Consider the following 22033-nt stretch of genomic DNA (forward strand, 5'->3'; position numbering starts at 1 on the left):
TGGACTACTGTATACCCTTCCGCCGATACCACTTCTGCTCCAAGTTCTCAAGGATATCAGGACAGACTGGGCCCAACTGAGCAGAGTGACTCTGGATTAGGTGCAGAGAGGTTGGTATCTAGAACTCCTAGGCTTGAACACATGTCCACCAATCAACCTCCTCCTCTTGGAGGACCTGCTGTTGCAGCAACGGGGCACGGTTCTGTACCCAGGCTGTCTCAACCTCTACCTTCGTGTGTTGAGATTGTGCAGCAATAGTTGACCACCTTTCACCTTCCTCCAAAGGTGGTTGATGTCATCTTATGAGCCACGTGTCGCTCAGTGAGAATCGTACATGCCTATCATTGGGACAAATTTGTGGTTTGTTACAGCACTCACCAGGTTGACCACCTCCAGGCTAAACTAGATTGTGTTCTGTTATTTGTTCTGTCCCTTGCTTGTCATGCGCTTGCGCTGGACAGAGTTTATGGTTATCTTTTAGCCCTCTCTGCCTTTTTGCCATTGCCTGATCAGTCCTCCTTGTTTAAATCACCAGTTGTGATTGATACGATTTCTGAAAGGGCTAGTACAAGTTTCCCTCTTCTCAGTTTGTGATGTCCCAATGACACTTCAATCTTTTCCTAACTTATTTAATGTGTACTCTATTCAAGCTGCTTCACAGCTGCCCTTTGCGACTTCTCCCCATTGAAATGGTGTTCCTGATTGCCATCACCTCTGCATGACGTGTGAATAAGCTTTAGGCTCTGTTCATTCACCATACACCACCACCTTTCCCAATAAAGTGATTCTTTCTTTGAAAATTGTGATGCTATTCCATTTCTGTGAAACTATCACCCTGCTGGCAGTCTTTGCGCCACCCTTCCCCTCTAAGGAGAGACTCCATTCTTTTGGACCTCAAAAAAGCCCGCAGTTTGTAGATCAATCACACCAAGGACCACTTGATGAACGATCACCTATTTTCCAGGTTCGTCCAAAAAAAAAAAAAAAAAAAAAAGGCTGTGTAGAAGTGTACCATCTCCAGCTGGATCATACTTTGCAATTAAGATCTGCTATGCATTGGCAAAGAAGCATCCTCCAAAAGGTTTGTGCACCCACTCCACGAGAGCCAAAGCTGCTACCACCTTTTTAGCACGCGGTATCCCTATTGTAGACATCTGCTCCAGGCAGCTACTCGTGCACACCTCCAGATATTCACTAAGCACTATTGGCCGGACAGTCTGGCTCACTAAGAGGGACATTTTGCTCACACTGTCCTTACAGAACTTAGTGGTTTGAATCCTACCCCAGACACACCTCCAAATAGGTACTGCCTTGATATCTGTTCAAACGGTAAGGAATCTGCAGCTTGAAGTCTCTACCAGAGGAACAAGTTACTTACCTTTGGTAACACTCTTTCAGGTTGAGACCCTGTCTGGCTGCAGATTCCTTACCTATCCTCCCCAATCTGTGATTGGACTGTCCCTCTGAATAAGATCTCAAGTCTAGGAATCTGCACACTAATATAGCAGTTTTCTTTTGGGGCTCTATTTCTGAAAGCACGAACAGTCTCGAAAGCAACTGATGTTAGCACATAGGAGTGATGCCTTTGAAGGCCCAGCACATCACTTCTGAAGTCTAAATAGTCTCACTGTGGATCTGCATGTCTCTACCTTACAGCAATCAAAAGTACTAAGAAAAAAGTTTCCTGATCCAGTCGGACGTCTTGGGAATATTAAAAGCATGAGGAAATTGGGGCTAGCTAGTGTCTCTACCAGAAAGAGCATTACAGACGGTAATTAACTTGTTAATCCTGACTAGATTGTTTAGTTCTTTCTCTAACTCCGAAACAATCTCCGAATCTATGAAAGAAGCTGTAGTCCCAGTTAGCCCTAAACCAAAGACCACAATCGTTGTGCATTTTACGGAATAATATATTTTCGTAACTTTTATGTCAAAATCTTTTCAGATCTTATAGCAGGAAGACTAGCGCCTATCCTTACAGAACTGATTTATCCAGACTAATTTGGATTTATTTTAGGGAGCAGATGCGGGGAGAGTACTAAACAGATTCTGCCTTTAGTAGAAAATAGACACAACCTACCCAACTGTGTTTGCGTAACACCGAAATGCCCTTTGTATAGGTGAATTAGTATTTCTGACCAAGGCCCTCAAAACATTTGAATTTAGTCCTAGATTTAGGGAATAGGATTATGTCCAAATACAAAACTCCTGCTTTGTTAGGGTAAAGAGGGTTACATACCATTCCAGAGGGTGAAACACAGTGATCTACAAACAAGCACAGGGAGGCCTCTCGTGATTTAAAAAAATTAGCCACTGATAAAATAACATGATTACCCATAATTTTGTTTGTGTTTCAGACATTGTCCCTGACCCCTCTCTACTGCTGTGCTCAAACATTTCTAGAGACACATCAACAACTTTGTATAGACGGGGAAGAATCAGAGAATCGGTAAACGCTGAAAAGAGGGCGGATAGGGTCCCTCACCCAACTTCTTACAATATGAGACCAGGTTTTCCCACTTATGTTACATAGCTGAAAGAATTCGAGCCGAATCAGAGAAACAGCTGTGTTTTATTGACCAGCTCACTGCATGGACACATCTGAAAGGTACAGTGATGGGACAAAAAACACCACTCTTAGGGACTTTGTTCTTCACCAATTACTAGAGCCACAGTGGGTCAAAAGCTGAGCCTCCGGACAGTTATCACCTATTGTGGATAACTCTAGCTTTACACCTGCTATGGACCACGTTGCCTTTGGTAGATGGCTGTCCCAGGGCTACAACAGAATTGTTGACATTTTTGACAAAGCAGGTATTAAACCCTTTGAAATGCTTGAGCTGACATTTTTATTGCAGGAACTAAAGAGAGAGAACACTATTTCCAGATTAATCAGTATGAGGTAATCCTGTCCATTAAGTCACATTCTGCCAGACGCTTAACAAAATGTGAGAAATGACTACTCTTGACTGAACTGGATAAGAGACTCCATTCATTTTGTGGACAGAATAGCAGGTAGCCTTTTCTCCTGGAGGTTGTTACAATGCCCTAATGAGATGTTATTGCTGCTGCTGGGGTCTCATCTTCATTTTCCTGTAAACAAGAATTAGATCTTAATGGCTGTATCTGCCGTACTTCCCATTTTATTATAGGGTCACATGTATATCTGCTTGCTGATCACATTGTGGAAGGCATTTGTGAGTGTTGTTCCTGGCTGTGAACTGACTGACCTGGGCTGTGTTTTTGTATCCTCCTGTTATAGTTTGGAAGAAATGGTGAATCTGCTGTTGAGAGGGTCTCATATGGTTGTGTTGACCTGTAAAATACTCAAATCCTAATGATTATTGAGGGAGAATCTTCCTTGTATTGCGTCAGCATACAGTGCTCCCATTCCCACACATTTGTACTTCTGATACTTTTTCACTCTTTAAGTGTGGTATTAAAGTCCAGTGTCTTTTAACGCTTGGTATTTAGTTTTTATTGTTCATCTGTTTTGGAGGGTGTATGATACTTAGTGTATTATCCACAGACCTCTTGAAGATCAGGAAACATTTTCTTACTACCAGCTTTACATTTTTCTACAGAAGTCGCATAGCCTTTTAATCAATATTGTTTGTTCAGTTTGTTCCTATATGTCTTCGAGATACATGTGACTAAAGTTGTTTGTTTACCCCTCCTATTCCACTTATTTCTCTCTATGAATGTGCTCCTTGGTTGATAATTATTGCTTGTTATTTGAGTGGCATTGGTCAGTCTCGTAGAATAATATGGTTTAGTGCATGGATTCTGTGTCAGTTGTCACTTGCACAGCCAGATTGTGGATGTGATGTCATGGTAGGTGGTGCCTCAGTCCAATCTGAGATCATCCACAATGGTTTGCAGTATTTCCGGTAGCCTGCTCAGTCTTTCTAGTATGGTAAAACAGGTGTAGGATGTGCTTTAGATTTCTTATTTCATTTCACTAATGTAGGATCAGTGCTGGCCAGATAATTTGCCATTGTTTGTAGAGGGTCGGCCATAATTTCTGTTTTATATGAGTGTTGGAAAAGCATGTTGATTATTACCGTTGTGATTAGGTCAATGTCCTGCCGAAAAGTTGCGTTCTCAGCATTAACTTCTAAAGCTTGTGATAGGCCGAGAGGATTCTGTTCAGCCTGATTATAAGTTTGCCAATTTTCTTTGCCGTTTTCTGGTGTTATTGCTTCCATAAGGCATGTAATATGTCATCATTCATCACTGTCTTATTTACATGTAATCAATGAGTTACGACTGTATCCCTGGAGTATGCAAATTATCAATGAGATTGGCCATACCTTGCCACTTGTTATATCTAGAAGGATACCACATTAAATAGATGCCCTTTTGATTACTAGCTTCTGCAGGCTGTGGCATCTCCCTCTAGGATGCTTCAGGGACAATAGGGACTAACTTGACAGATGATTTAAGGGTTTTGAGAGTTACATCGTTAAGGAAAAATTCTACATCGGCATGTTGTTGGCACCTACCTTGATTTTCACTTGACAGCCTTCCTGGTTCAATAAAATGTAACTTATGAAGGTGTGACTTTCTATGTTTGCAGCCCTTGGAGCTCTCTTTAAACTTGTGCTCATTTGTATAGCAACCCCACAGTAATACATCTTGATGGAATGAATGGAGCCTATTGGTTGGTATTCACCTGGAGAGTGTAACTGGACCTCGGTCCTCTGGCCAGATGGCACAACAGTGCTGCAGCTTGTGTGCAACAGGGGAGCCACAGTTCTGTGCCACTACTGCTTGAGGGGTGTAGGAAATCACCCTTTTTAGCATGGTTAGCCCCCACTTTTTTCCTGTATCTGATGCGATTTTGATTGAAGGTGCACTGGGTCTTTGCTAAAAAGGTCCCAGTGCCAGAGCTCTTCCCCAAATCTGCAAAGTTGTTCTCCACAGTTGGCACACTGTTTAGCACCCTCTGTAAGTCCCTAGTACATGGTACCAAGGGTACTAAAGAATGTCCCTGAGGGCTGCAGCACCAGTTGTGCCACCCTCAGGGACCTCTCAGCAAACCCACACAGGGCTGCCACTACAGACTGCATATGTTGGTGCTGATAAAATTGAAAACATGACCTGACATACACCAATGTGTGCCAGGTCCCCTACCTCTGCATGTGCCAGGTGTAAGTCACACCTAAGGTAAGGTGCATCTGGACACGCGAGGGCATATATACATGAGCTGTTATACCCCTGCTATGTCTCTGATGATTGTTAGACATAGTAAGTGAACAGGGAAGCCATTATAAACACATTTTGGACACTGGTCACTACGGGTTTCCAGGCTACATGATGGCTTCTCTGAACCGTAGGATGTTTGGTATTACCCATCTCAGATTAATAAACCCTCACTGGTTCCAGTGAGGGATTTATTAATACATGCACCCAGAGGGCACCTCAAAGTTGCCACCTGAAAACCTCCCAGTGTGTTGACTGATTGGTCCTGACCAGTTTGGCCATCTTAGACACGTTTCCAAGGCAAGGTTCCCCAGCTGTACAGAGTCTGAGTTCACTCAGGTTTCACCCCTCTTGCACTCCAAGTTGACCTGCAGCCTCTGAACGCAGGCCCCCTCGCTGTGGCCTTGTGGTGAGACTAAACCTAACACCTTACGCAACCACTGCACTCGTCGCCCTTGACCCAATATGAGGTAGGCCACTGGTGCCTACGACGTTCCCCGGCTCCCCAGAGCTCAAGTCCACCCTCGTTTCACCCCCGCTGGACTCCCTGACGATGCCTGCAGCCTCAACGCTCAGGACCCCATGACCGTGAGTGCTCCTGGTTCGAAAAACCTGACGCATAAGGATACCCCTGCATCCGCCACCCCTTGGCCCTGGAGAAAAGGACCAAAGGTGCACTTATGCCCCCAAGTTCCCCAAGTCTGCAACCTACCTGCTTGTTGTCCCCAACTGGCTTCCTAGCCAGAGCCTGGAGCCTGTCGTCACGAGGACCAATTCCCATTGAAAACCATTGGCATCCAACACCTTGCTGTCCCAGTGCCACCCAGAGTGACCTGCTGGTATGGTTCTGGTCAGTGCCCACTACTTACTTTAACTCTCTGAGATTGGCCTCATAAGTCGTCGTTATCCGTGTGTTTGCTGAACATTGTTTTCCACCTTAGGTTAACATTGAAGAACTCTGAAATTGCACTGTTGATTATTTTAACTAAGTACTTATGCTTGAAAACATACTTACCTCGTAACAATATTCTTGGGTTTAAAGTATATATAAACAAAATAATTATTTTTCTAAGTTAGTCTAGGATTTATTCTTTGAGTGTGTCTTATTTATTGTCTGTGAGTACAACAAATGCTCAGCACTTCCCTCTATTATGCCTAACTGCTCACCCACAAAATAGAGCATCTACTTTCGCTACTGCTGTCCAATTGGGGATCCACTGGAGACTCTGCACGGTTCATTTCTTTTTAGTGCCTCATATAAAAAGCCAGCTTCTTACAAGTGGTGTATTTGTTTGGGCCGTGTCAAAACAGGAAGCTTGTTTTTCTGTGAAGCCACTCCACCCTTTTCTTCAAAACAACGTACAATACTCATGTAAGTGCAGACATACTTAATTGCAGTGGTGGAACAGTGTAGCAAGCAAATATACACAAAGCTAGGAGCAGCACTACTGCTTGAGGAGGGGTAAACATTAACAGGGACCTGTAATAACTGAATGAAAATCGTAAGTTAAATAGCTTTAAACAGGCAACACGGTCAAGGCTAGTGCTTGGAAAGAAGCCCTGACCAAAACGACAATGTTTGGTATTACTGTCCGTAGGCTTCCATGTGCACACAGTTTTGGGACTACTGACTAGACAAACTTGCATCTTCTACTTATTAAGAGCTAAACCGATAACCTTAGAATTATATGCAGCTAGCCAGACGATAATGTCACTGTGGGAGAAAGCTAAAATACTGATCTTGGGGATTGACTGCAGTGCTTGCAGGAGTTTCTAGGAATAGAAAAGGTCTCTCTCTGTAGAACAGAAGTCGGGAACTTTTGAAACAGACATGGCAGTTTTTCTGAGTTATGTCTCTTCTGAATTAGGAGAACTCACCTAAGCATCTTAGACTACTATGAAGAATTCAGTCAGTGTAGGAGCAGTTGTATTACTAGGGCGGAGGTGGACTAGGTTGTTATGTTGGATAACTCTGCCCAAGTTCTATGTACTGTAGTACTGTTTTTGAACCACCTTCAGAAACTGGTGAGATTGTGGAGGGTGCTTTACAAGACTTGGGCGTTAATGGTATTGTTACAATTTTGATACTTAAATTGAAGTTATTTCGTTTTTATTTTGGGTTATCTGACCAGCAACGTTGATTGTAGCTATGGTTATTGCTTAACTTGTTTAATCAGTGCTATAAAGTGACAAGAAGTAGCACTTCTATAACTACTTTATCTCCCTAGATCTGGGATGCAAATGTACTCAATATAGGGTATAGCTAGTACCATTCCAGGATACTCATATCTCACAAAACTCTTTTCAGAAGCCCCGGGATTAAAGATTTTTATAAAATGATTAAAAGTGCTTCCTCAGATGAGATCGACAGACATTTGTGTGTTGATGCTATCTTTTGAAGGTTTTATTCTTTCTCACACAATCCTTTTTTCCTGTCTTGATTTTTAATGTATGTCTAGTTTACATTTAGGCCTCTGTGTCACATCTCCTTTAAAAAAAAAAAAAAAAAAAAAAAAAGTTGTGAAAAACATTGCCTCATAAATTAAGCGTTGAATGCCTGCGCACTGGCAATTTGAGCATTGTATGTGGGATAGATCTTCATCCATTAATGCAGATCTTCATTGCAACTCCTTTACAATAGAATGGCAAAAAGCATGTGTTGGTTTGCTGGGGGCTTTGGAAATGGGACAAGGGGCAAAAGGAAGGAAAGTAAACAATATTTCAACTGCTATTGGTACTTTAATAGTTAAGATGCATAAATCAATGTGTAGTGAATTCTGTGTATGTTATCCTCAATTGCTTCTTTTTAAACCGTTCCATGACTAAATGTTAACTGTTCCTTCCCCTCCAGAAATGTTCCCAGTGTTGGCAGCATAACTGATCAAGACTATCTGCAGATGAACACACCAGTCACCACTGGTAGCTGTACAGCACCAGCAAGCAATGGTGGGGCGGGAGGGGTCTTACCTTCACCATCTACGCCTCGTTTCCCCACTCCCCGTACCCCAAGGACGCCAAGGACTCCCCGGGGTGGAGGCACTGCCAGTGGGCAAGGGTCTGTTAAATACGACAGTACAGACCTGTGCTCTCCTGCCTCCACGCCTTCCACCATGCGACCACTAAATTCAGTGGAGCCTACCAATTCCCATCCCATTCCTGAGGCCCACAGCCTTTATGTTACCCTGATCTTGTCTGACTCTGTGCTCAACATCTTCAAGGACCGCAACTTTGACAGCTGCTGCATCTGTGCCTGCAATATGAACGTAAAGGGAGCAGATGTAGGGCTCTACATCCCTGACTCATCCAACGAGGACCAATATCGATGCACTTGTGGCTTCAGCGCCATCATGAACCGCAAGTTGAGCTACAGCTCTGGCCTCTTCATTGAGGATGAGCTGGACATCTTTGGTAAGACATCAGAAATTGGTCAAGCAGCAGAGAGACGGTTGGTGATGTGTCAGGCGACTTTGCTCCAACAGTCAGTGGGAGATGCAGCAAGAAAAGGGCAGGAGCCCCCAGCAAGCCTACTTCTACTGCTTCAGAATCAGTGTGCACAACCCTTTACCTCACCTAGCTGCCCAGATTCTGTTTACTCCAGCAGTCGGAAGTCTCTGCCATGTGTGGGATGGAACTACGACAAGCTTCAGGCAGAGTCAAGTGATGCCTTGGCAGAGTGCTTCAATGCACTGGAGCAGGGGAGCCAGTACGTTGACAATGCCTCTGGAGGGAAAGTGGATGAAGCACTGGTGAGAAATGCCACTATCCTCCAGTGGCCTCACAACAACGGTAGGTTTTGAGCACACAGTTTTACCTTGTTTAGTTCCGCCTTATACTGTGCTACTAACACATGTTTTCTGATGCCAGTAGGTGCCAGTGGGACTTTTCACTTCAATTTAGGACTTTTCTGCGAGCCACTATCTCATTGGATGAAATTGCACTTAGAAAGCCACAAATGTGTTTCCCTCCCTCCCCATTTTTTTTTTCAACAACTTTCAGAAGTGACAACTTATGTTGTAATGTAGTTCAGTAAGGCAGCATTTGCTGGCAGAAGTAATTAATTATGGTGTGGCTTGCGGCTTCTGATAACAGTGATCTCTAACCAGCTAACTATCGAGGGCAATCTTAGCCTGGTGTTAAATTCTTTTTCTTGTGCAAGAAAAATGCCATTCAGAGTAGTATCCTGGCCCCGTTTAGAAAATGTACTGTAGCCCCACAAATTGATAAGTGTAATTTGTCCTAGGATTCATAGAACTACACCTTATTTAGCTTTGAGTGAGTAGTAACATGCAGACACCTTGTTGTCATGTGTTTTTCAGCATTTACAGCTGCCATTTGGCACACTTTCTTTTTTTTTTTTTTTAACTGTTGTTAACGGGGTAGTTTTCCCTTGTTGTGATGTAACACCACATTTATAATATGGTATTATTACTTAACATTGCAAAAGTCATTTTAGATATTGACTTCCAGTTGAGGGAAAATGTAACACATTTTTGCACATTTCTAATTAAATGAGCCCATCCTTGTGTGTATCACATATTTCTAGAGTATCTGAAATTACTTAATTGCTTAAAGTAAGCTTACATTTTCATGGTCTGGATAAAATATATTGATGCTGTTTGGTCTCCGTGGTGCAGTCTTCTGCCTGCCTTTTTATTTAGCATAGTTGTTTAAAATTATCTAATTCAGAAGCATAAAATTAAAAAAGTATATTACGACAAACAGTTTAATTCATTTACTAAACACTTAATACTGGTTTCCTTCGACATTCCCCCTTCATGAACATTTAAAATACTGAGGTTATGGCTTAGGTACGATAGTCATTTACTGTATGTTTATGAAAGGTATACAGTTACTGTGCGCAGTTGCAATGACTAATGATTTGCTGCTTTCAACTTGTCACATGTTGTTAATTTTCATTACATAATTGTATAGGCCAGAATTGGCTAATTTATTTGGTTTATTAGTGTACTGTGCTGATATTCGTCTTTCTTGTATTCATTCAGAATAAGTTCCACACTGGAGAACTTTATTCTTGAACCATAATAATGTGGGTGGGTAGTTTGAAAGGTGTGAATTATCCTTATGAGGAAGTGTAGTTATTTCCACCTTATGCCTAGCCTGTGGGAATGCTCACTTTTGTAGTGGATTCTCTGTGCTTGCTGGGTTGTCGTTTGTATTTGGGGTCTTGTGACCCTCATCCTATCCTATAGAAATGTTGTTGAGGAACATGCCTTTGCACTGACTGTGGTTGCATGCCAGTATTTTCTAGTGCACGATTTTTTTATATTCATCTGGGTTGGGTTGTGTCTGATCTAGATTCAAAGGGAAACATGTCTCCCTGGATTCTTGTTTCTCTGTCTCCTTGCATTTGAAGCATGTTTGCTCCTGTCTTGCACAGTGTCTGTTTTTCTTATGTGCAGGCTCCATGTATTGTTTGAAATTTCCTAGCCCAGTGTCACATATGTGTGAGGACCTCTATCTCTGTGGCCACTGCACCCGTCTCTATCTCCTTGTTTTGCCTGGCAGGTCATAGTAATGTCTTAAGATCTTTCTACACCATAGTTGTCTCTGTGTGTCTGGTCTCCCTAGAGCTCCTTTTCCTTGTTTCCCTGTTCCTTGGCTCTCCTGTGTACACGTATGCATATTCTTATATCTCGCACTGAAGCCAGGCTTAGCCTTTTTCTTTGTAACCAATGTGTGGGGTAACTTTGCTGTGTCCAGCAGGTGAGAGTTAAATCTTTTGTCTGAAGGCTGTGCTATCTGCTCTGAGCAAGATATTGTTTGCAAGTTTTAAGGGGCTACCCATTAAACCCTCGGGCCAAGGTAAGATAAAAAAAAAAAAATCAAATGGTCCTAACCCTAGACTTACACAGCAATAGTTACACATAAGCAAGCCTACATTAGATGGGTTACTTTTAAAACAATTTTTTTTATAACAGAAACTCTCTTATTCGAATCAGACAAACAGGTGCGCCGAAGGGTGTAACGAAGCAGTGCAAGCGATCGGGTGAAACAATAGTGTGCAAGTGCAATACAAGGTGCAAATTCATACAGATGACTGGTAACACTATATAGATACAATGCGAGTGTTGAAACCTTTCCTCATATTCTTTAACAAACAAGTCCACTATACAAAATTGTCGACATTTCAACCCACAGAGTAACTTAAACAAGGGTCATCATAAGGACGAAAGTTTTTATAGAAGACACCTGAGAACGAAAGAACCATCTGTCAGTCACAACACCAAATAAACCTTGTAGGAAAGTACCCTCTATTTGGCATGGTTACCCCAGTGCTTAATTTGTAAATAAAAAGGAGCCGGTGCTCAAAGCCCTCCTCTTAAAAACGTGGCTGCTGAAATTAAATGTGCGAACACAGAATACTGAGGCAGAGTAATTCTGAAGCCATCCCGAGCCTCCTCAATCCATTTAAAGGCACTCTGTCCCTTCAGCTCACTCTTGCAGCTTTCTGCTTTCTCCCATTGTGATGCTTTTTCGGTTTTCTCTTCCTCCGTCTTTCCCATTTCTGTCTTTCTCGCAGTAAATGCATGAGGTGGAAAAATAAGCGCTGGTGCTCCGCACCGGAAACAAGCACAAATGAAGCACTGGGTTACCCCCAAGTTTTGCCTACTGACAGTTTGTTTTGACTGGGATCCTGCTAACCTGGACCCCAGTGACTGTGCTCTCTCCCTCTAAATTTGGTTGCTTAGGACTTTACACACCCCACAATTAGCATACTGGTGCCCACATATAAGTCCCTAGTATATCGTACTTGGGTACCCACGATATTGGGGCACCGGGGGTTCCCCATGGGCTACCGCATGTATTGTGCCACCCATGGGAGCCCATGCAAAATGTGTCTGCAGGCCTGCCATTGCAGCCTGCGTGAAAAGGTGCATGCACCCTTTCACTACAGGACACTGCACCAGGTCTCTGTAAGTCACTCCTATAGTAACCCCTCCTGGCCCAGAGGGCAGGGTGCAGGTACCGGAGCATGAGGGCACTGCTGCATGAGCAGAGGTGCCTCTGCGAACTCGAGCTCCATTACACTGGACATTGTAAGTGCGGGGAAGCCGTTTTACTCGTGTACTGGACACTGGACACTACCTGTGTCCAGCTACATAATGGTAACGCCGAACCAGGTCATGTTTGATATACATGTCGGAATCCTACCCCAGTACTGTTGCCAGTATTAGTTGTAATAGTTCCTGCACTTTGGAGGCTCCTTAGAGGACCCCCATCATTGCTCCTAAAAGTCTTCTGGGGGTTTCCAGGCAGCACGCGCTGCTGCCACCCCTCAGACAGGTTTCCGCCCTCCTGCTGCTTGACCAAGTTCAGGCAGAGGAAGGCAGAACAAAGGATTTCTTATGGGGGGCGGGAAGTAAAACCCTCTCCCTTGGAAATAGGTGTTACATAGCTTGGGAGCGGTAGCCTCCCTTAGCCACTGGTATGCTTTGAAGGGCACATTTGCTGCCCTCCTTGCATAAACCGGTTTGCACCAGTCCAAGGACCCCCGGTCTCTGCTCTGGTGCAAAACTGGACAAAGGAAAGGGGAATGACCACTCCTCTGTCCATCACCACCCTAGTGGGTGGTGTGCAGAGCTCCTCCAGGTGGTCACTTGATTCTGCCATCTTGGATCCAAAGTAGGCAGAGGCTCCTGGGAGCACATGAGTGGCCAGGTCAGATAGGTGCCGTCACAGCCCCATCCTTGATAGGTGGTCACCCTGCTAAGTGACCAGTTCCCCTTCTTGGGATGTTTAGGGTCTCCCTCTTGGGTAGGTCCAACTTGGGTGACAGTAAGCCCTTGCTTGTCCTTGCAGGACAGTACCCCTGAGCACTGGGACTCTTGCAGCAGCCAATACTTGTTTGCGCTTCCTCCAAGAGATCTTCAGGCTCCGTGTAGCCTCAGCCCCCAGCACTTTTTCCTATAAAAGCACAGTCTTCTGCCCACTGCTCCAGCGGTGTGGGACTACTCTTCAGGTGTGCAGAGCGGGCCTCACTGCGACTCCTGTGCTTGCTGCTAGTGTATTGCCTGTGGGGGCTGCCTCCTCTTCTTGTGACTCTCTCAGCCTCTGAGGGCCACCCCGGACTCCTCTCCTTGGGTCGAGTCCCCTAGGTCTTGCTGGTCCTCTTCAGCCTTGCAAACCTTCTTTTCCATCTCTTACCTTTGCCAAGGCTTGTTAGTGGTTCTCCAGCACCACTAACCAACTGCATCTCGACCGCCTATGTGGGACATCACTTGCATCACTCCTGGAACTTCTCTACATTTCCTGGGCTGCACTGCTGACCTTCTTTGTCCGCTGTCGACCTGGTCCTGCATCCAAAGAGGGGTGGGTAGTGGCTCCTGCCACGACTGGACACTCCGTCACAAACTCAACTCGGTCCCCTTTCTTTGTAGGTCCTCTTCTGTCAGGATCCACCTTTGAGTCTTGCATAGTCCTTTTCCAAAGTCCTCCTGTTGGTATTGGGGCAAACAAGGTAATTACCTCTGCTCTCCTGGTCACTGAGGGTCACTCTGGTACTCACCTCTTGGGGTTCCTAGTTCCTCCTGCTCCCTTCTACTGATTCCACGTCCTTGGGTGGGGAGTGGGGGGGTTGCCTTTCACAATCAACTTTTTTAGTATTAGGTTTGGCCCTCCCCTAGGGCCCTTACTGTTTGCTATTGCTTTTACTAATTCCTGTTGCTTTCTGATTGTTGCTATTTACTGATTGCTGATGTGTATATAAGAGAGTGTTTACTTGCCTCCAGTTGGGGGACTGCCTATTCAGTATTCTAGTATTTGTGTTACCCTAATAAAGTACCTTTATTTTTGTAACACTGTGTGGTTCTTTCAGGCGTGTCAGTGCTGTGTGACTATAGTGGTATTGCATAAGCTTTGCATGTCTTCTAGATAAGTCTTGGCTGCTCATCCACAGCTACCCCTAGAGAGCCCTGGCCTACACCTCACTAATAGGGGATAACTGGACCTAGTAAAAAGTAATAAATAACACCATAGGTGCTCACCACACTCCAGGGCAGCTTCCTACAAATCCCTTTTCATAAAAGTCTATATATTGTCATGTACTGCTTTAAAAGACTTGCCAACCAACTAAGTTGCCAACACGGTCTGTGACCCCATGTGAAAGGTATATGTCCCTTTTCCCAATGGCGTGATAAAAAGTCTAATGCGCTGTGCAGTTAATACTTGCACTCATTCGAACAGCTAAACGTAAGAGCAAAAGTCTATTCTCCTTATGTGCTTTGTCACAGGCTGTGAAGAAATAGAATAGTGTCTAAGAGCAATAGCCCAAAAAAATATGCTCAATATTATCCACAGGGAAAGACCTATACATAAATTGGTCAGCGGGAAACGCTATAAGCTGCTGGTGGGATATATGCCTCACATAGATATACGCTGTGAAGAGGCAAACTAATTGTTTCTATAATATCCAGACCAAAGCATATAGCGGGCAGCCATTGACACTAAATGCTGTAATACATTTGATTAGTCGGGAAAGGCAAAGTGGCCCGCTTTATTTTACAAAATCGTAATAGAATGATGAGCTGACCTAGAGTGAGCTTGTATCTAAAGTAAACAAATCCGACGTCTCAGCCTGGGTACTGTGCGCTGACACTCCAGAGTTGTGGAAACGCGGCTTTGTTTGATATGCTGTAGCCAGCTTAAAGGGACACATTATAGCAAGAGGGCTTACCTCCTTCGGCAAGCTAGCAGGAATGATCTTACCCGCATGTCTGGCCATGTCTCATTGCCTCAATTCCTAGGGCCTCCCAGAGTAGAACATGCTGGCCTATATACTTCGATGGCCAAAATGCATGTGTTCAGGAAGTCATTGTATTTAAATGACTTCGCTCGGTGACGTGCGCACAAAAGAAGACCTATGAGATTACTGTAAGTTACCATAGGCACCCGAAGAACGACTCGGGCAGGTCTCCGTTCAAAAAGGAGGAACCAATCATGAAGGATTGTTAGATTATTTGGAAAGAAATAGCCATAGTAAGCGCTGACAAAATCTCCTGTCAGGGAGATGTGATGTACAAAGAAACCAGGAGGATCATAAAAATGAATTCCCTTCCTATGCATGGTTATTCTTACAAGATGTAATGCAATTCCTGTTACAGTTTAAACTTTAGAAAGACATATACAGTACAAATTCACTAATAAACAGCATATATTAATGAATGTCTGGGGAGCAAGCAAAATAAAAACTAATCACTGAATAGCCCACTTTCTCAAATGATTCTGTACAATTATACCAAGGTGCAGTTTGTGAAGGCAACAAACATACATTTCATCCTGTGTAATCTTAAAATGTTCACAAAATGTGCACATAAAATCATAGCTGGGGACAATTAATAGATAACAGGATGGTCACTTCTCCTCCCCCACGCCCCGACCAGGCACAAACAGATGCAGCTTGTGAGTCTGCAAATTCCCCATGTTACTCTTGTAGTGTCTGAAGATTGGAGTAATCAGATGAACGCCGAGGCCCTCGGTTATGGACATCAATTTATCTGTCCAGCACAGTTCCTTTCTCAATAGTACACTTGATTTATCACCGCCATGTGGTCCCAGTGAGATCTGTCCCACCACTTGCCATTTTATATCCTCGCAGGTATGGTTCCACTTCTGAAAGTGTTCAACAAGCTGTGCTCCAATTGTCCCACTTTGATTTGGCTCCTATGTTGTAGAATTCTGCATTTGACCTTTTGTGTAGCTTGACCTACATAAATGCGATACCATGGGCACCAAGTCACATAAATAGCATCCTGAGTGTTACAATCATAAAAACCGGTTAAAGAAATCTTAATGTTTTCATGGATGAACATATTTATATTCATGCTGTATTTGCAGGCCACACATTGACCACATTTGTAATGACCTAATATTGTTGGGAGTCCCCATAAAGTACTGAGAGTATTTTGAGGGGGCTGCGGTAAGGTAGTCTTCACTATGGCATCCTTAAGATTTCTACCTAGTTTGAAGGAGAATAGTGGAGCTTCTTCATTGCTCAAGTGTTCTTTCACATATGATTCTCTGAAAATGTTTCTCTTTTGCGTTATACCAGCAGCCACTCTAGGAGTTTGAGGGACAGTTTATTCTTTGGACAATTCCTGTGTATCGATAGGAACTGCACCAAAAGAGAAGATGTTTTTCAAAGAATCATATAGCCTCATTAAAAAACTCATAGACAGAGGATACCCTCAACAATTAGTAAGACAGACCAGAAAAAGGTCCTGTTGGAACCACAGCCTAGGGAGGATAGCCAGGACTGTATAATGTGTGTGACTACTTTCAATCCAGCTAGTAATCACGCCACGAAGATCATAATAGACATTAGGGTCTAGTGAATAAACACTTGACCAATAAAGAGGAACTACTATTCTCCTTCGAGCAAGGTACAAATCTCAAGGATGTCCTAGTGACCTTACCGCAGCCCCCTCAAAATACTCTCAGTACCTTATGGAGAATCTGGGCAGTGGTCAATGTCATTAGATTTAATTGACCAGTTTTTCTATTTGTAACACTCAGGATGTTATTTGTGATTTGGTGCCCATGTGATTACATTTATGTGGTTCAAACTACACAAAAGGTGAAATGTAGAATTCTACAACATAGAAGCTGAATTAACTGTGGGACAAGTGGAGCACCGCTTCTTGAACACTTTAAGAAGCTAAACCATATCTGCGGGGATATAAAATGGCAGGCGGCAGTACAGATCTCACTGGAACCACATAGCAGTGATAAATGAAGTGTACTATTGAGAAAGGAGCTGTTATGGATGGAGAAATTGGGGTCAATACCCGAGGCCCTCTACACAGTAGAGGATTGGAGGCAAGCAGCGTTCATCTGAACACTCCAATCCTCTGACACTAAAAAAGTAATATGGGGAGTCCGCCGGCTCACAAGCTGCATCTGTTTTGTTCATTCAGTGATTAGTTTGTATTTTGATCACTCCCCCCACGTTCATCAATACATGCTGTTTATTAGTGAATTTGTATAATATACATCTTTTTCTAAAGTTTAAACCGTAACAAGAGTTGCATTACATCCTATAAGGAAAACCATGCAGAGAGGGGAGGGGGCTTAATTTTGAAGATACTCCCTCTTTCTATGTACATCCCATCTCTTTGACAGGAGATTTTTTCAGCACTTCCTGACTATTTATTTCCAAATAATTTTACATAATCCTTCATGATTAATTTGTTACTCCTTTTCAAACGTAGACCTACTTAAGTCGTTCTTCGGGTGCCTATAGTAATTTAGATTATTCTCTTAGGTAGTCTTTTGTTGCATGTCACCGCATGTGCAAAGTTATTTAAATACAGTGACTTATTGAACGTGCGCTTTTTGGCTTTCGAAGAATACAGGTCAGCCATTCCACTCTGTGCGCGAGTTCCTAGGCTTTGTAGCAATGAGATACGGGGAAGATTATTCCTGCTAGGCTAGCTAAGGAGGTTAGCCCTCTTGCCATAATGTTTCCTTTTAGCCAGCTACAGCATATCAAACGATGCCACATTTCTGTGGCTTTGGAGTGTCAGCTCACAGCAATTAGGCTGAGCCATCTGTTTTGTTTACTTTAGATACAATCTCGTTCTGTCTCAGCTCATCATTCTGTATTATGATTTTGTAAGATAAAGCATGGCCACTTTGTCTTTCCCGAGTAATCAGACGCATTACTGTGGCAGCATTTACTGTTAATGGCTGCTCTGCTATATGTTTTGGTCTGGACGTTATATGAACAATTCTTTTGCCTCTTTGCCGCGTGAATCTGTTAGTCTCTGGCCCAAAGAAGCATCCTAGAACTCCACATGGCGTGAAGCATATTCCATCAGCAACTTATAGCGTTGCCCGCTGATCAAATGATGTACATGGCTTTCCCTGTTGACAATGATATTACACAGATCTTTTGAGCTACTGCACTCAGACAACATTCTAATTCTCCAAAGTGCTGTGACAATGCCCATAAGGGGAATAGACTTTTGGTTTTCCCTTTAGCTGTTCAAGTGAGTGCAAGTGTTTATTGCACAGCACATTGGACTTTTTACCACACCATTGTGACAAGGGATGTACACCTGCCACATGGATTCACTGACTGTGTTGGCAACTTACCTTGGTTGGTAAGTCTTTCTAAGCAGTACAGTGACATATAGACTCATGTTTGCAAACAGGTTTTTGTGGTGTTGTATAAAGTGACTGATAGGTGGTTATTTCTTTATCAGTTATCTACTGTAAATACTTTCGTCCTGAAGATGACCTTTGTTTAAGTTACCCTGTGGGTCGAAATGTTGACAGCTTTGTGTAGTTGACTGGTTCTTTGAAGAAGTTGACTTAAGATTTCTACACTCACATTCTTGAGTGTTATTTCTATCTTTGTTGTTACCAGTCATATTTGTATATATTGGCACCTTGAATAGCACTTGAACACTGTTTTTTCACCCGATCACTTGCACTGTGCTGTTACACCCTTCGGGAACACCTGTTGTTTGCTTATTATTTTAATACAAATTGAATGTCTGATTTGAATAAGAAAGTTTGTTATAAATAAATTTCTTCTAAAAGTAACCTAGCTACTATAGGTTTATTTGTAACTATTGTCATGTAAGTCTAGTTTTAGACTCCCAACCCGACTGTTTGTGGGTTTTTTGTTTGTTGTATATTTTCTAAGCAAGATATCAGCCAGCAGAACAAGGGATTGAACTCAAAGATGTGTGGTAGCTCAGCTGCCTTGTGCAAGTGAATGATGTTCTGACTGTAATAAGTGAAGAGTAGTTCTGTTATTCATCTCTGCTGAGAGAAAACTGCTGCTTGCACTGACTAAGGGATAAGTTAGCCGAGTAAGGGTTTTCTTTGCAGTTAGTGGCAGGTGAACCCGTAGGCTGTGACATTCCATTTCCTGCCCCAATGCTGGTTTAATCTCATTGCACTGCTCAGTGGGATTTCAGGACTAGACCAGTGTTCCTCTGCGCTTTCAAGATGAACTTACCTTTAGATATGGGCAAGCCTCCTGCTTTCACTTTCTTTTGATATATGTATATGTTGAGACCGTAGTTGAAATGCATATGAGTTACGTGAGTGCTGGTCGCTGATTTTGGTAGAGATCAGGCTTATTGGAGGAGAGAGGGACACTAGAGTTCAAGATGGAGACCATCATCTAGTCAAGAATCAGGCCCCGTCACTCTCCATTCCCACCAGTGCATAGGTTGCCAAAGCTCTACCTCCAAACCTAGTTTGTAGTTATATCTTTTCCATTTTTTTGGTGATTGCCTGGGGCCTACAAGATCCGTTTTTATGTTGGTGAGGTATTAGAGTGCTCAAAGTCCAGATCACAGTTTATTAGCTACCAGAGAATGCAATAAACTGGATGGATGAAAAAGAAAGATAATTCAGCAAATGTTCTTGATTAAGTAATAGGTATGGTTTATAACATGTTGTACCTGTAACGAAACTCCTGTGGCACATTCTTCCAGGTCTAAGTATGCTTCCTTTCAGTTCTCCTGTAATAATTATGTGTCTGTATGTAAAGGCTATTGTAATTTGGTTAAGGACAGGCCCATGTCACTAAGTGTCACTATTTTCAGAGCAGCAAGTCTGACCAGCAACAACACTAAATACCCAAAGGCTTACATCATACTCTCATATGCTTCTGTACATCACCTGATCTGTGCACGCAGTCCTACCATTTAGTGTTGTGTTCGAACATTGCAATTGTTTCTTCAAAAGTGACTTTTTGATGTGGCTCGAGCTAATGCCCCTAAACCCCATAAAGCACTAGGACATAGACTCCACCTTAAACTGTTTTTTTTTTCTTCCATCTGGTTGAGAAGTATTGCTAAGAGCTGGGGGGTTTTCTGCCATCTGGTTGAGACGTATCTCTAAGAGCTCTAGGAACGTTGCACTATGGAAACTAAATCTTTAACATCGGGAGTCCAGAATCCCTATCCTCAACTAAGTAAAAAACATTCTTGTGACCATCAGTCACTTCAGAATTGAAGCTGACAGACCTCATTGAGGGCAGTTTGTATGAAATTAATTGTAGGGTGGAGACCTCTGGATATACACCTTTAAAATGATATCTTAATTGCATAAGTTCTAGTAGTCAGATCAGCTTTGGTTCTGCAACTTGCCTTCTGAGGAACCATGAAGTAGCCACCTGCTGCCTTCACCCTCAGCCTTTCAGTATAAAAAGACCATCAGACACCTAGGAGATGGGCAGTAGGTACAAGTTGGAATGCAGCACCCAGGCTCAGCCTAGCCATCAACCACCCCCGGCATCGAAGACTTTACCTTATGAACTTACTTGAATGGTGAAATGGGAGGGCCCTCTGGTACTCCAAGTACCACTGGGAGTGGAATGAGAGAGGAGTTCACAGTATACATCATATAATGACTCCAAATTCGAAGGACACACGTCTTCAGGACCTTTGAGTGGACTTGCACCCGAGACAAGGATTATACCTCTGGATTCTCACACAACAGAGGATCTTTCTTTTGAGGTTTGATTTCAAATGGAGCCTTGACTCCAGGGGAAGGAAAACCTTTGCGAAAGCCATTCTTCAAGCCCTTATCTGCCTCCAAAGAACTTCAACAGTAAGCCAGTTATCTCAGCTTTGAAAGCCAGTTTCTGCTCTGTTAAAGCCTAGAGACCCAGAGTACAACACTTTATGGTGAGTTAGTGCCTCACCCTCCTCATTAAACCACTCTGCATGCCTTGGACTTGAGATAAACTCTGAAGCCGACATCAGAGTCAGGCCTGGCTTTGGACAGCCAAACAGCAGCAGAAGGCACCTGAAATAAGACAAAGAAATCTCTGTCCACATCCTGGGTCAACCACTCCAGCTGGTGAGCCTCACACAAAAACTGTCATCTCATGTAAGAAGACTTGACTTATGAGGAGCTCATGGAGTATCCAATTCCTATAAAGCCAAGGCCTAGGGAGCACCTTTTACCAACCGCACTGTCATCTACACAGTCCTTGTCCCTTGTTCATACAGACTCAGATCAATGTCCCACTGCAGAGGAGCCATTGCCAATACAAATACAGCTCATGCCATTACCCTTTTGAACCATATTGCTTCAATCTATTTCCACCTGATGATACCATGTATTCATCCAGCGTGCAGGAGACCCTCACAAAGTCATGCTACATGCAGTAGAAGAGAATTAGTTTCTCGGTGAAATGCTGTAAGATAAAGTGGTCTGTGCATTTTTTCCTTTGCGAAAGAGCATTTTGAAATGTTCAGCAGAAAGCTTCTGACTAATAAAACCAGAGTGTTTAGCTTAGAGTCCAGAAAAAGTGCAATACAGCTCCACAAGATCCAAACTCAATTAGAGGTCAAGTCTCATTGGAGTCCCTAGTAGTACACATAGCTTGATAAAGGGCTTTAGCGCAGGGTACTGGCAATTACCCTCTAACAAACAAAGAAATAAAATAAAAAATCAATTCTGAAGGCAAGCAGATTATTGTGCAGGCCACTCCGCAGTGTTTCATTGCAAACTCCATTGAGATGCTGCCAATGTATGACAAATACCACTGTAAGGGAACTGAGGAAGTAGTAAAACAGCTTCCTGATATCTAAAAAAAAGTGTGAAAAAGAGCTTGTTGAGGAGGTGGAATTAGTCTTGAATGCTAACGTGCGGTGTACCCTGGACGCTGCTGAGATGCCGCCATAGAAACCAGCAGAAGTATATTCCTGCAACATCATGCGTGACTTCAAGTATCTACGTTCTGCCTTGAGGAACAGCAGCTCCTCCTCAGTGTGCCTCTCCATGTTAGAAAACAATGAGGATGCCAAAACAGCTAAGGCTATAAGACGGTACAAATCCA

The 22033-nt window shown here is 43.2% G+C and overlaps 1 protein-coding gene across 2 annotated transcripts in view; it reads left to right on the forward strand.

The window, feature by feature from the left end:
• Positions 1-22033, forward strand: part of MED13L (mediator complex subunit 13L) — a 982865-nt gene that overhangs the window by 714155 nt on the left and 246677 nt on the right. For both annotated transcript variants that reach the window (XM_069214516.1, XM_069214517.1), the window contains exon 17: positions 8057-8991. In XM_069214516.1, coding sequence (XP_069070617.1) covers positions 8057-8991 — 935 coding nt within the window. The remainder of the gene's footprint in view (positions 1-8056; positions 8992-22033) is intronic.

The sequence above is a fragment of the Pleurodeles waltl genome, chromosome 11, assembly GCF_031143425.1.
Source record: "Pleurodeles waltl isolate 20211129_DDA chromosome 11, aPleWal1.hap1.20221129, whole genome shotgun sequence".
NCBI lineage: Eukaryota > Metazoa > Chordata > Amphibia > Caudata > Salamandridae > Pleurodeles > Pleurodeles waltl.